Source organism: Hydra vulgaris, chromosome 02 (genome assembly GCF_038396675.1).
Source record: "Hydra vulgaris chromosome 02, alternate assembly HydraT2T_AEP".
NCBI lineage: Eukaryota > Metazoa > Cnidaria > Hydrozoa > Anthoathecata > Hydridae > Hydra > Hydra vulgaris.
In genome coordinates this window covers 32,651,565-32,668,149 of record NC_088921.1, presented here as the reverse complement: position 1 = coordinate 32,668,149, position 16,585 = coordinate 32,651,565, and the positions used below count along the sequence as shown (strand labels likewise).

At 25.6% G+C, this 16,585-nt stretch overlaps 1 protein-coding gene across 2 annotated transcripts in view; it reads right to left on the bottom strand.

The window, feature by feature from the left end:
- LOC100207220 (phospholipid-transporting ATPase ABCA1) overlaps positions 1-16,585 on the bottom strand; it is a 77,453-nt gene that overhangs the window by 53,667 nt on the left and 7,201 nt on the right. For both annotated transcript variants that reach the window (XM_065790634.1, XM_065790635.1), the window contains 14 exons: positions 14,897-14,990; positions 14,665-14,779; positions 14,423-14,553; positions 13,937-14,058; positions 13,422-13,646; positions 13,123-13,224; positions 12,399-12,461; positions 11,871-12,224; positions 9,453-10,213; positions 8,481-8,703; positions 7,675-8,013; positions 7,275-7,595; positions 3,689-3,930; positions 3,438-3,518 (listed from right to left, as the gene is read on the bottom strand). In XM_065790634.1, the coding sequence (XP_065646706.1) occupies positions 3,438-3,518; positions 3,689-3,930; positions 7,275-7,595; positions 7,675-8,013; positions 8,481-8,703; positions 9,453-10,213; positions 11,871-12,224; positions 12,399-12,461; positions 13,123-13,224; positions 13,422-13,646; positions 13,937-14,058; positions 14,423-14,553; positions 14,665-14,779; positions 14,897-14,990 (3,173 nt within the window). The remainder of the gene's footprint in view (positions 1-3,437; positions 3,519-3,688; positions 3,931-7,274; positions 7,596-7,674; positions 8,014-8,480; positions 8,704-9,452; positions 10,214-11,870; positions 12,225-12,398; positions 12,462-13,122; positions 13,225-13,421; positions 13,647-13,936; positions 14,059-14,422; positions 14,554-14,664; positions 14,780-14,896; positions 14,991-16,585) is intronic.

The window sequence follows — 16,585 nt, the reverse complement described above, 5'->3', positions numbered from 1 at the left end:
TTAATGATTTCAGTGGCTTGACACTTGAGTGGGCCTTTTTGCAACGCTTACTCTCAACTACGTTCCACACACTATAGTCAAGGGGATTCAGGTCAGGGCTGGATGGTGGCCAAAAGTGTTTGGACCAGAAAGTAGCCATATTGTCCTGAAGATATTGTTGAGTTTTTCTGGACCCATGACAAGGTGTATTGTCCTGTTGAAAAATGTAATTGCTTTCTGAGAATGTCTTCTTCAGCCATGGCACCAAATTGTGTTTTAGTAAGCTAATATACACATTAGAGGTAATTTTTTCTTTCTCTTTGATGTAGATTGGTGGACATTTCTCTCCATTAGAAGCGATGATTCCAAGCATCATGATAGAATGAGGGTGCTTGGTGTGACACACAGATCGTTTCAATCGTAAAGTTTTTAGTCTTTCTGTTAAAAGTTGAAATGAAGGTCGGGCCACACTGACTTTTCCAAGCGTTTTTAGAGTTTTTCTGACTGTCCTTTCATTAACATTGAACAATTTTGCTGTCTTTCTGATGGATACAGTAGGATTCTTTTCAACGTGCTTTTTAAGCTTTTCTGTGAACTTTTTATCAACTTTTTTTATTCACTGGAGGAGGTATTTTGGCTCTTTCAGCACTGCCATGTTTAACCACTTTGTAAAATGTAGTTTTAGATACTTCAGAAACACGAATCACTTCACATGCAGACAAACCCGCATGAATCAAATTTAAAACTTTGGTTCTTTTGGCTTTCATTTTAAAACTTTCAACTAAAATGTGTTTTATTTACTATTTTATTAAAATCTAAGACAGTCATTGAACATTATTCAACAAAAACAAATTGCGGAAGTATTTTATTTACATCACAAAACCTAGCCAAAAATTAGTTTGCAAATCGCTGCCCCACCCTGTATATTGCGATGGAGATTTTTCAAGCACAGATAGTGATAATTGAAGTGAGCGCAGCAAACTTTATTTACCTCCATTAAAGTCCAGGAAAAAAAAAATGACAAAATGAATTAAAAGTTTGCGTTCAGTTAAGTCTGGAGGACATTCTTCACAACTTACTAACTATGACCAGATTTGGACTTAAGTCAAACCAGATATATGTCTTTTGACTTCTCTTTACAATGCTAGTGGAGTTGACATTGATAATGTCTCGATATCTAAACAGAAAGACACATACTATTGTAGAGTCTGAGGCACTGATGATCAGGGGGAAAACTCAGATGATCAGGGTGGAAAACTTGGATAAAATAAAAGATTTTAAAATTCCGGTGCACTTTTTTTTTTTTTTATACTGTTATTTAGGTGCCCCAAGAAGACCTAACGGTCTTGTCACAGAGCACCGCGGATGTGCATTTAACCAGAAAGTTCACGCCTCCTTCCTTACCGTGATGCCAAAATATGCCCAAGGCTCGTTTTGAACCTGGATCTCTTGCTTATAAAGCAAGCGCTCTAACCACTGGGCCACGGCCGCACTTTAATGCAAAGATTTTTAAAGATTTTTAATTGGGAAAAAAGAATATCTAAATATGAGGATAAAAAAAAGTCTTCACAAGAGTCTGGTCTCCACTAGACTTCTTCCTTAGGCATCATATAAATTGGAAGCTCAAATGAAAGTGACCGATACATTGCTATTCAAGCTAAGCTTGAGTACTATAAGATGTCTGATTAGATTATTGAATTTTATTCCAACACACCACCGAGTAACACTGAAGTAAAAAAGGTGCCATAAGCTTTATTATTTTTTATGCCCTATAAACTTATGTATCTATATTTAAGGTAGTCCAGAGTAACCAGCAGCAGCTTTCAAACAAAGTTTTAATGTTGTTTAGCCTATTATTATTTGTATTAATAATATTTATCAAGTATTTGATTTTTATTTATACCATTATTATTCAGTTAATTTTTATTACTAAGTTAAACTAAAAATTTCCAAATTCATTTTTTTTTTATTACAATAAAGTTAATATAAAATACTGATTTGAGTTTGAAACTTGAACATCTATTTTATTATTAGCTTAAATTGTTGACTTTAAAAATGAATTTCACTTTAAACTTAATTGGTCACTTTATAACCAAATTAATAATGACATGCAAATTCAGTTATTTGATGCAAACCGTCAATTCATTTTTGAATTTGGTAATAATTATTATCTGAATACTATGATAAAAACCAATTGTATCTCACAAACTTGGCGTAATGGCTTAAAGCTAAATTGAATCAGATTATGTATTGACTGTCAAGATGAAATGTTTCTACTAATCTCTCTGCTAAGCTAAAAGATTAGTTAAAACAGTTATTAAGAGATAAGGTAATATATGTATAAAACACTTTTATACATATGTTGATTAATAGCAACTCCACATTAAGCAAAATCTTTGAAAATCTTTGATAAGAAAAGCACATTTAAACAAGCAATATATTTTTGAACTTAGCAGTTGGGCTACATTTAACATTTCTAGTAGTTAAAGAAGGATTGCAGGATTCGAATTGATCATTTTTACTAATTGTATTATGCTTGAGAACGAAATAAGATTTATAAATAATAGGTAGTTGAAAATTTTTGAATTTACAATATAGACACATATACCACACACAATGTTCTTATTTATATTTTATTTTTAATGTTTTTTATTTTGCTTAGTTTTTTTGGAATTGTTTTTTTCTATCTTATTATTGTATGCTTTTTCAACATTTTTGACAAAAAGGGTTGATATATGCCAATATTTATTATCTTTAAGCAATGCCATCACCACGATAGAACACTTTTACCTTAATAATTGACCCCTTTTTTTTCTTTCTGTGCAATCTATCAATCTATATAATGTAGATTTTAATAATAATTTTAGCTATAAAATGGTCACATAAGATAGAAGATAAACATTCAATTAAAAGCTCTTGACTTGAATTAATTATTTTGATCATGTTCTCATGGAATCAATCAAACTTTTTTTTCTCTTTACATTGCTTTCTATATAAAAAAATGCAAAAAATATAACAATTTATATTGTAATTTTTATATGTGAAAATGTGTTTAAATTGAATTTGAAAAAAATCCAGTTTTATTTACCACTCATTATTTTTATAAATTTTTATTCTATTTTTATAAAATTTTTAAACTAAACCAGCTGTGGCAGGGTGGTAAGATGCGATTGAAAGATCCAACCTAAACCAAAAGGTTTGATGCTGGCTACAGCCTGGTAAGTGAAATTAAGGAAGACATTTTTTAACATGCATTTTAAGAATTTTTTATCAAAAATAGTTATTATTTTTGAATTTTTTTATTTGAAGCCTGTAATTATTTTAAAACTGTATGTAAACACATTCAAACCAATTTCTTTTAAAACTCTATGTAAACTTGATTTAAACTAATTTCTTTTAAAACTGATTTATAAAACTGTAATGTGTAACATTTATCCCTTCACAAAAATAAAGCTAACTGATTTGTTTCTTCTTGAACATCTTCCTCTCGCATACCCTTCAAACGAGCATAAAACCATAAATGTTCTTCAACTGTCAGCCTGGAGAAAAAAACAACATTTAAAAAATTATTAAAAAACATTTATAAATATTTTTTTCACATACTTTATTTATACTTTTTATAAATGTATTAAATACTTTCTTTAATTTTCAAACTAAAAAGGAATCAAATTTTTTTAAATTTACAAAGAAAAAATCAGATGCAACAAACTTGTCATAAAGCACATTGTGTTGAGGACACATTCCTAAGCTTGTTCTAATTTTGTCCATATCAGTGTGAATATCATTTCCATATATCAAAGCTGTTCCAGAAGTTGGAGGGAACAATCCTGTAAGCAAAGACATTGTAGTTGTTTTCCCAGCACCATTATGACCAAGAAAAGATGTAATTTGCCCCTCATAAAGGTTTAATGAGAGATGATCTACAGCTGGAGGTAAACCTTTACCATATGTCTAAAATAAACATATACATATTTTTTATTACTACCTAATTAATTTTTATTATTACCTTATTATTCCTAATAATAAAGATTTCTTGAGCTCATTTTACATATTTAGGTTTAAGTGGTAGCTGCATATTTTTTTAAGATACGACAACTATATGAAGCATAAATCTATCATATTTTAAATTTATAAAAAGACATTAACCATTCACACATTATTTCAGTAACATATTTTATATTAACATGTTTTAGGATTAATTAACTTTTCTTAATTCAAAGGTTACTGATCAAAGATATCTATACAAAAGCTACATTTTCTACAAGCTCAAGGAAATAAAGTAAAAAAACAAAGGTTGGTGCAAATAGGAAAGATACTTTTACAAATAGGATTAGTTAATGCATCAAAGACAAATCAGTTTGCATAGGAAAGAATCAAATAAACAGAACAAATAGTGAGGATATAGGTAGATGCTAAAATGTTGAAATACTTTAAAAGTTTTGTTTTAACTTTCATTTTGAAGATTAAAGTAAAAAATGTTGTATTAAAATTAATGAATAATTGTGTGTTATGACCATCTGCTTTAGCGGAAAAATGTCAAACAATACCAGATAACTTGGACAAAATAATTTACAGATTTGATTTATTTAAAACTAAGAGGAGAGCCAAAATACACTAATTGAGGCACTAATGAAAGAATTAGAAAACATCATATACAAAATGAAATCCCAGATTCAGTTTTAGATCTAATTATCTAATTAACTAGATCTAAAACTGAATCTGAATGAACACATCAGAACTCTATAGTTCTGATGTGCATCTTTACTGGCATGTTTTTAGTTGTTAAAAGGATATTCTTTATAATCATAGTTAAACTTAATAGCAATAGTTGTTAATCCATTTGATGACAAAATTAATTTTAAAGACTCTTAACTTTAAGATTAACTTTAAGAGTTCTTTCTTTCTTTGCCTTTAGATAGTTAACAGAATTATTTTTTAAAAAACAGAAAAATAATACTATATTCTATTTACTTGCAAAAATAAAATTTATGCATGTCTATGTTAGTCTTGATTTTCCACTTTTGGATATTTAAATTTTCATCTTGCGCTCCCACAAGAGAAAATTTTTAAGAGAAAAAAAATTATATACGTTTTTTTCAATATGCTAATACATAAATAAAAGATATTGAGCACACTCTTAAACCTTAAATTGAATAGTTTTATTTTTATTTATATTATTCATAATGAATATCTATAATGAACTAAATGTGAAAAAACATTTATTGAACTAACTTTGAGCTTAAAAAAATACTTATTGAACAATATTAATAGAAATATCAAATCAATACCCATAATAAATAAAAAACTTATTCTATTTGTCCAAAAAATAAGTAAAAAGATAATTATTATATCAGTCTTTCACAGGAAGACGTGCAATCGCACGTCATTATATGACCAAGCAAATCGCATTTTGCTTTGACGATTTGACCGCTGCTATTTTAAAAAACATTTTAAAAACGTGTTGAATGAAAATATTCTGAATTATACCTTAAGTGAAATAAATAACATCAAAATTTCTTAACAAACATTTTTATATTAGCGAAACGCTAAATAAAGTAACAATTTACTGATAATATTTTTTTAAAGTATAATTGACAGTTGTATATAATTTTTTAAATTTATATTATATAAATTGTTTAAGTATGTATTTTTTATAATAAACATTATTAAAAAATAAAAAAATTTTTTGTTTTATAAACGATGACATTCTGCAACAATGAAAGTCTCTTTAATGAACTTTAATATAAGAATAATGAAAGTTAATACATTTAAAAAGATAAACAAAATTTCGTTGAAAAAAAAAAAAAAATGTTTTAGAAAGCCATTACTAAACTGTTGTTTTTTTTATTTATATAAATATGTATTTTTTATAATAAATGTTAACCTTTTAAAACATATTAAAAAAAAAAAATGTACAAATGTTAAAACAGAATGAAATTGTTTTTTAATGCGTAAATTAAGTAAACTAAGCATTTTAGTTTGATGAGTTTTGCTTTAGTTGGGTTATATATATATATATATATATATATATATATATATATATATATATATATATATATATATATATATATATATATATATATATATATATATATATATATATATATAAAACTGTTGTTTTTTTTATTTATATAAATATGTATTTTTTATAATAAATGTTAACCTTTTAAAACATATTAAAAAAAAAAGTACAAATGTTAAAACAGAATGAAATGGTTTTTTAATGCGTAAATTAAGTAAACTAAGCATTTTAGTTTGATGAGTTTTGCTTTAGTTGGGTTATATATATATATATATATATATATATATATATATATATATATATATATATATATATATATATATATATATATATATATATATATATATATATATATATATATATATATATATATATATATATATATATAGAGAGAGAGAGAGAGAGAGAGAGAGAGAGAGAGAGAGAGAGAGAGAGAGAGAGAGTTTTGCTTTAGTTGGGTTATATATATATATAGAGAGAGAGAGATTTTTTTGTTACTTGATAGACTGCCGGCCCCAACCAAACCCTCAGCCAATGTAGCAGCACTCCCTTGCTAGTCAGGCTATAAGATAGTCGATGTAGCAACACTCCATGCAGGATTTACAGTAAAAAAAATAAAAATAAAAACATTTTATTAAAAAAAATAAAAATAAAAACATAGTTTATATTACTAAAAACATTCAGAATGTTTAAAACATTCCGAATGTTTAAAACATTCTGAATGTTTTTAAAAACATTCTGGTGAATTAAATTTGTGTTTTTTGTGGTTTTTTTAAAAAACGATTAACTTGTAATTAAATTAATGGTTTTTACTTTCTGACAACACGCAAATGTATTTTTGCTTTAGCTGAGTAGTTGTTTCTCTTTCAAGATTTTTTTTCATTTTTAAAGTTTTTTTAGATAAGTTTAGGTAAGTTTTTGTAGCACTTTTTTAAATTTTGAAAATATGTCAAAAGATGTGGTCAAATCGTTAAAACAAAGTATTTTTTGCGTGGTCATATAATTCCGTGCAAACGCACGTCTTCCTTGAAACACTGATATTAATGATTAAAGTTATTGATACATAAACAGAAAAAAAACATATTCTTTTAAAAACTAAACTAGATTAGAAAAACAAAAAAATTCACTAAATTATCAAAAAATATATAAATAATAACTAAGAACTGTACTGTTATAAGTAACTCAAATGTAATGTTGATTAACTAATTTAGTAAATAACTTATTTTTTGAAAGCAAACTTGATGTATGTAGGTATACATAAGAAAATACAAACCTTAAACAAACTGTCAATGACAACACCAAGCTTTAAATGAGACGGCTCTTGCTCCATTGCTAGTAAAGCTGGAGTATTTGGGTATACATTAAGTGTTGAGTGAACCCGTTTGTAAGTATCAAAACATTTTAACAGGCTACAATCCGTTTTAAAATTTGGCCCCAACCAATAGGATAGTTGAAATGGAAAGTACCATGGGCGTGGAATTCCATAGGTACCTGGATGAACTGCCTCAATATACCAAGCTAATATGGCATACAGAAATATATCAACTACAAACATTGAAATAACTTGAAACAGATTAAAAGTGTCATCTTCAGCCTATGTTTAAAAACAAATAAACCTAATAAGTTAAAAATAAATCAATAAAAAAAAAAAATTATCAAAAATAACAACTTACTGGACTGGAACCAATATTATCCCATTGAACTCCTACACCATTTTGTTCAAATAAAGCAAAATATCTAGACCCTAATCCTAAAGCAGTAGTAGAGAACAGACTAGCCAGCGATTTGTATCCAGCGTCAATTTTTTGAGGATGACTTCCACCCTCTTGAACAGAAATAAAAACATAGGGCATATATGTCACAAAATAAATTATTCCACCACATGCAGCAGCAATTTTTGCTTTTGAGAAGAAAATGCTCATCAGGAAACAAAAGTTAGTTGTAGCAAGTGCAGCAAGTGTTAGAAATAAAAAGACAATTGCAGTGTTACTATATTTCAAAATACCACCAAACTATAAATAAGAAAGTATTTTCAAAACATTTGAAGATTTTGAAGAATTTATATGAATTGCAAAATCCACATACTTTCTTAAAAAAAAATTTAAATTCAGGGTCAAAATCATGATATCTTTTGCGATAAATCTTATATTATAGAGTAAACTCAATATCTAACCTATAATCTCAAATTTAGAAATAATGCTATTTTGTTTTGACTATCGATACAGAAAAGATAAAACACAAACAATTTAGATTGAATCAGTTCATTAAACAGAAACAATGAAATGTAAAATTAACATAAAAGCAACAGACTTGAAACTCACCACAGAAAAATTAACAAAAAAAAATTTATAAATTTCTTATTATATAGCAAAATATGAAAGCTTTATATAATGTTAATAAAAGGTATAAACACATTTGATATATTGGGAAAAATGTTTACAGTACTATATATTAACCTTAAGGTATTAGTATATATTACCTTTAATACAACTGTCATCAAAATAACAATGCACATCATAATTGTAACACTTGTTATGAACCAAGCAGTCCAATGCACTGTATTACTTAATCCCATCATTTTCATAACTTCCTTTAAACGATGCTCTTTCTCATAAACAATACTTTGTGTGAGGATAGCCACAGTGTAGATAAAAGAAACCACCACACATAAAGGCATAATGTATTGCAGCACAAACATAAAGCTACAAACACAAAGTATTTTTAAATTCATACATTAAAAATTCTATGTTTTTCTTTTTTTTTTAGTGTTCATGTATGCACATCTTTTGATAAAATATTAAACTTGCTAACACACTGTAAGTAATAGTATTAGCAGTGTGTTTCAATTAAGAGGTATTGCAAAAATCCATTAATATCTCTTATGCAGATTCTATTCTACTCTATTAAAATGAATAAATACAAACCAAAAAACTATCTTAATTAAAATAATAATTTTTAAAATATTTTATAAATTTTTTAAGAAACATGATAGATTTATTATTTATATTTATACAAGATTCAGAAAAATATAAATATATCAAGAGTCATCAAATTTATAAGAAAATAGAATAAATTAAATCATTAGAGAAAAGCGCAACATATAGAATAATAAAATATAACAAGATTCATCTTTTTCTGTTGGTTGTATTTTTTGAGTTGTTAAGGTTAATAAGGTAATCAGTTTAAACTTTGAAAAAAAAAATTTTTTAAACATTAGAGGTATTACCGAACGGACGACAATATATAGATTTATACCGGGTTAAATTCGCAAAAGTAAATGTAAAAAAAAAGGACAAACTAAAGGTTAGGAACTAAAGTTCAAGCATCAAATAAAGTTATCATCAAAAAAAAAGACAAAATTTATAATAAAATTATCTAAGTATAACTTTCTACCTTAACTATAGATTGAAGTACAACAGTATCATAACTTAAAATTATAAAAATTACTCACTTATCATCAAGGTAGCAAGGATAAGGTATCTCTTCAACGTATAATCCTGGAGCTACAACACTTTGATTTGTTTGTACTTCAATGATTGCTCTTTCAAGTTGATCTTGAAGCCATGCAAAACCATAATGAAAATAACTTGATTGACTTGATTGAGGACCAGGAACCCAATATGGAGTGCGAATTTTTTGAGTGGAAGGCAATGTAAGACTATTCATTCTTATTCTGTAAACAACATGCTTTGGTAAACTTCCATCAGGATTAATATTGTCAAAAACAATAGCTGAAAGTATAGGCTTCCTAGCCTTATTGTTTGATGTAATATTACTAATGTATTCCATCATCAGGGTTTCATTAGGAAAACCACTAAACAGATCCAATTTCATCGGATCAAAAATGGCAACCCATCCTTTAGCCATATAATCAATTAATCTCATTTGTTTCAACACTAAATTGGTCTGATGATTTGAGACAATGAAAGAATTTATAACTTGTTTCAATGCTTCCTTGGAAAAATTAAATTGGCTGTATTCATTGTTGGATACCAAATAATTTTGCAGCTCTGAAGATATGTTAAAAATATCATCATAGTCTTGAAAAATGCTCCTATTCAAATTTGAAAAATTATCAACTAATTTTAGTAAATCTTTTAAAAACATTTGAGTCTGATTTTTATATAAAAAAGACTGAAATCCAGATGACATTGAAAGCCATTTATTTGCTAAATCTTTACTTGATTTCATAGTATTAAGAATGTATGCAGACTAAATAAAAACAAATAGTAAAAGTAAATAAAAACAATAGTATTACATCATATATATATATATATATATATATATATATATATATATATATATATATATATATATATAAATATATATATATATATATATATATATATTAAAATATTTTTAAAAAATTTAAGCTCAAGATGCTGGTCACAACAATCCAGCAAAAATTTCTTTAAAAAAATAAATTTAGTATTGAGAGAAACTTGTGTTTATTGATGTTCATAAAATAATAATTTACATACTCTCATACATGATATCTACATTCAAAAATATATATATCAGAGGTGTACACTGGTGGTCAACCGAGGATACCAGACCACAGAATTTTGTGAAGAGTGACCAAAAATATTCATTTGATGCCCGAAAGGGCAACTATCGATTTTTATTAGCAGTTCTAGTTTTTTTTTATTTTATTTAATAATTCTGTAAAAAGAAAACTTTAAAATAATAATAAATGTGTTTTTAAAGTCACAGTGTCACAAGTTTGCTTACCGCATTTTCTATTACTAATTCTATTACTAACAAGAACATTAAAAATTTGTATGAGCATTTAAACGCAATTAATAAAATACTTACTAAATATAAAAACTAAAAACTTTTATTGTTTAAACAAAAATACTATTTTGTTTTTATTTTTATACAAATTTTATTTAAGGATTTAGAGATAAATAGAACTAAATTTACCAAAAAAAATACTTTGACAGGCCTTGTTAAGAAAAGCACTAAGCAGCTCTCTTTTTTCATAAATGTCGAAAGTGTTCAGCTAAGCGAAAACGTCTTTGTAAAATGTAAACACTGAAAGCCTTTCAGACAATCATAAACTTTATTTTTGGAATACTTAAATTATCTTCTAACTTAATTTTATGTGACATTTATTCAGAAAATATTAGGTTGTAAAAAAAAGCATTTAACCGCAACAGAGAATTTTTTAAAAAAGCAAATTGTTTTTTTAAAAAAATGCTTAACATTAAAAGACTTTAAATTCAATGATTTTAAAAATTTAAATTAAGTTTTGAAGGAATGTAAAATAATAAAACATTAAATGTAAAATTTAGTTTTAAATGAATGTATATAGATTCACAATTTTTATCAAAGAAGTTTTTTTCTAATCGCCTGCTAACTAATTACAACACATTAAAAGCAAAGAGTTTTAAAGTATTTGTAAATTGTTTTTTTACATTTGTCTATATTTTATTGTTGTAAAAAAGAGCACATACTTTTTTATAAAATAAGCGCCCAAATAAAGTGAAAAATTTAATAGCATATATATCGACATGTGCCTTATCTGAAAGTAGAAAAGTGAATGTTATCAATACTTGTTTACAATACTACTTTTATTTACACAAATTACTTCTAGCCTACACTTAATCCTATAATGAAAAATGACTAAAATATGCAAGAAATCCCCTTAATGCGAAAATTTTTATAAAAAAAACAGCAAGTGATATAAAAATAAAATAAAAGCAACTTTTATTATTATTATTATTTACTCTTAAAATGAGATTTAGTAATAATATAAACTGAGGTTGGATCAGGCAATTCTAACAACAACAAAAACATGTTTTTTTGTCATTTAAATACCCATATATATTACAAAATGCTTATTTATCCCTTGATAATCTTATCATACCTTGGAAATTACTTTATCAGCATCGGTACCATTTGGTGAATAAAGTATCATTGGATCATTTGTCATCATATACAACATTACTTTCAAAGCACGAGTAGATTCACCTGATCCACTCAGCAAGTCTGAAAATGAATCATGACTTCTATGATTATGATGTTCATCAGAACTAAGCTCAGGAGGAGTTCCACAAATTAATGGTGACAGAACTGCCCATAGATCATTCATATTTTGTTTAGCTTTGTGAGAGCGAGAACTGTTGACTCTCCTCTCAATATTTGTTAAGTTTAATTTCATATCTTTTGCAAGCTTGGAGAGTGTTTTGAAAGCATCCTCAAGTTTGCTCATTTTAAATAGCTATTAAACATAAAACGATAGTTAAATAAAATTAAAATAAATTTGAAAATGTTAATAATAATAACAAAAATTATATATGAGAAGTAGAAGAATTTCCACTAACTTTAATAACTTATAATTTAAGTTTTTAAATGTAAACAAATAAAAATATTAACATATAATATATATTCTTACACCAGTTCTAATTTTTTCAGCTTTCTCTGTATATTCTGACTGTAAAAGTCGACTGATATTCAGCTATTACAAAACAGATAAAAATTTATTTTTTTGTATTATAATCTCAAAAGCATAAAGTCTTACGTAAATAAATATATAATAATAGAAATATTAAATATATATTAACAGAATTATTAAATATATATATTAATAGAAATAATAAATATATATTAGTAGAAATATTAAATACATTTTAATAAAAATATCAAATATATATTAATAAAAGTAATAAATATGTATTTTTTTTTTTTAATTATTCACCAAGACTGAGAAGGCCACTACAGTCAAGGAGGCTACTTTTTTGTGTGGTTACAACCCTCTCTCAACTCTGTAACTCCGAAACACGAACCTTGAAAAATAAGGCCGCTGCGAGGAGAAACAAGTTGAGCGTGGCACTACCAGGGATGCAGAGGGGATCAAACTCTGAACTTCTCCCTTATGAGGTGAGCACTCTACCACTAAACCACTACCGTATTAATAGATATATTAAATATATATTAATAGAAACAATAAATATATATTAATAGAAATATTAAATATATATTAATAGAAATATTAAATGCATAATAATAGAAAAAATAAATATTTATTAATAGAAATACTAAATATATATTAACAGAAATAATGAATATGTATTAATAGAAAAATTAAATATATAATAGAAATATTAAAAATAACTCACCATTTCAAAAAGCTTGCTATAATTGAATGATAACTTCATTTGTTTTGATAATTCAAATACTTGTTCTTTGGTCATGTTGCATAAAAATTTTTGTAATGAATTCTATTTGAAGAATATATTATTATTTAACTATTAAACACAGAAATAGTGGTGTTATAAAAATAGTAGGCTGGTTCAAAATCATTAATACTTAAAAAAAAATCATATTTTAAAATCTTACATTAAACTATGTTATACAAATATAAGAATTGTAAAATATTTTTGGCATTAATATCAAAACACTTAAGAGAGTTCCTTACATCTTGTCTGACTTTTTCATCGCTAAACCAATCCAAAAATTCAGTTGAACAAACAGATGATTTTATTTCATCAGATAAAAAAGTTGATTCATAAAAACTATTTATTTCGCCCATCTTAGCAAAAGTATCTTGATTTTGAAATTCGTTTTGAATGTCACTAACTGTTGTATGATTGTTGACAAAAAGATGAACTAACATAGAATTGTCTTTAAGAAATTTAAATATCTAAAAATTGAAAACAAATAAAAAATAGTATTTTACAATGTTTGCTATTTTCATGTTTTCAAGGTTTTAATTTTATTTTAATACTACATAAAAAATATATATATTTACAAAACTACTTGCTAAATTGAATTAATTTCAGCCATGCTAAAAAAATTGTTGAAAGCATTTTTAACAGACAATTTCAAGAGGAAAATATACTCTGGTATTATATAAAGCTTATTGAAAAAACAAAAAAAAAAAGTTATAGATGTTTATAAAATGAAAAATAAAAATTGAATAAAAAGAAACACCTTTGAACTGTTTAATTTAGTATCCATTAAGGCATCAAATATATTACTTGGCATTGACAAATTTTTTAAAAAAAAGGATTGTAGAGAGTCTTTACTGCTAAACATATTTTGGAATCGAACATCTAAACAAAAATAACATGTATATTGAACAGTTAACGAATAAACTGATTTTCTATAAACTAAATATATATTTTGAAATCATATTTCAAGCCCACCAAGATATTTGAAAAAATGTTTTCTGATTTTGGCAATTTTTCTTATTTTTTCAAAATTATCATACTTTTTTTGAAAACCCATGGATATTAAACACCACAAGGATAATTTGACACCCCATGGACATTAGACTCTCCAATTATTTAAAGATTAAATTAAGAAATTAGTAAAATTCTTAATTATCCTGATAGTTTTTAATTTCTCTTGATTTTCTTTTAAAACTCTGAATTGCTAACAACGCAAGTTTAATAAAATAAAATAAAAATGATTTACCATCGATCTTGTTACTAAAATTTACTAAATTGAGTTGAGTAAAATCCTCTTCCAGTTCTTTAAAATCAATCAATGCTTTGAGAACTGGTGTTTTTGAAACATCAACTATGTCAGAAAGTATCTGATTGATGCTACAACAGAAAACTTATAAATTTATTTATAACCTAATGAAAAATAAAAATTAGAAGTTTATTAAAAATTGAATTGAAAAATTTAAAAAAAAAACTTTAAAAAAATTCTACCTGGCATTAGGATAGTATTTGTATCCATTACTTCCTATTATGTCGCCACCTTTGCATAATGATTGTAACAAAGCAACAATGCCAGCAGAAGGAAGAGCATTAGGATACCATGAATCTAAAATTTAAATAAAACAATTTTTTTTTTCTAATTTTAACTTTAAACAAATAAAAATTAATTTAAATTAACTTTTTTTACTTTTTTATTTCTAAATTTAAATTTAAAAAGATATACCTCCTTTACTCTGTATAGGTTGCCTGTGAATGCGAATGGTTACAAGAATCAGGAAAAGTATAAGTGGGACAATTAACTCAATGCACAGAATAAACTAAGAAATTAATGATTAAAATTTATATTAAATATTGTGAATATGATTGAATATTAAACCATTAAAAATTTTTACATAAGTTTCTAATTGAAACTTTATTTTTAAGAAATTTTCATAATAAATAAAGTTTCTAATTGAAACTATATTTTTATGAAATTTTTTCATAATAAATAAAGTTTCTCATTGAAACTTTATTTTTATGAAACTTTTTCATAATAAATAAGGTCAGTAGTGAAAGCTAATCTGGGAAGGCCTGAGTAGGAGACTAAATAAAAGTGTTGCCATCAACATAAAAATATCAACAACATTAAGATAACTTTTAACAGTAAATAACTGATTTATTTTGCTTGGATTTAAATTCGTTCCACTTTAAGCCTCAAGCAGTCATAGAAAACATATCACACTCAACCCAATCTTTTATTGTTTTTATTTTAAATACTGCTGCTCATATATTTGCTTTGTAACCATTTATTTTTTATTTTTTATATATAAAAAATATCTTTTTGTTAAATGTTTTTGAATGATACACATCTCTTCACATTCAGATTTTTCTCAGAGTATTTTCTAAAAAAAGCGCACACATATATACATAGTTTTTAAGCTCTAATAATGCCAATATATGTTTCATATTACCTTTCTATTTCTTAGTGCATTGTAATTTTGGATACCTGTTGCTTTTTAGCATTCGGCTAAGCACACTAAGTTCTTCCAGCCCCCTCCCTTTTGGTCTACTATGTTATTGATGAAATATACATAAACAACTATTAATAATAAATCTTTGCTTTAATTTTGTTTTTTTATACTAGACAACACCTTTTGCTAACTCTTACTCTAATATAATATTTTATTCTAATATAATATTCTAATATAATATTTTATTCTAATACAATATATCTACTTCTTCCCTGAGGCTCCTATGGCTGTATGTGTTCCACTAAAGTAAATGGTTTTCCAGTCCAGTTACAAATAATAAATGTTAATGTAACAAGTATATGTTTTGCAAAAAAAAATCTTTTGAAATACTAAATTTAATAACAACCACCCTAAAAAAACGAAAATAAAAACAGTACGAAAATTATTTAAATTATTAATTTTTTATTATTTTTTTCTATTTAAATTTATTTTAATTTTTCTATTTTGTTAGTTTTGCTTTCTTTGCTTTTGAAACTTTTTTTTTCTATTGCAAAGTACTGAAACACTTAATATATAAAACTTGTAAACAGCCGTGGCCAAGATGTTTTAAATAAAAAACTTATGCGTGGACCCAGGGGACGAAAAACCGCAAATATTTCCTGGGAAGGAGAAGCTTGCGGTTATTCGCTCCCTTTTTTTATATTTGTAAACACAAATATATATATTAAGTATATACTTGTATATATAAGGCTCAAATTAAGTGATCCGGAATTGTGATATCTGTAAACATTTCTGGTCATCAAATTCTTAGTCAATTAAAACCATCAACACTATTTTAATGAAATGGTCAATTTATCAAATTGCAAAAATTAATGAAAAAACAAAACAATAAATTTATTAATGCAAAAACAATAACAGTCAAAACTTATGTATTTTTAATTATTGTCTTTTTAAACAACATT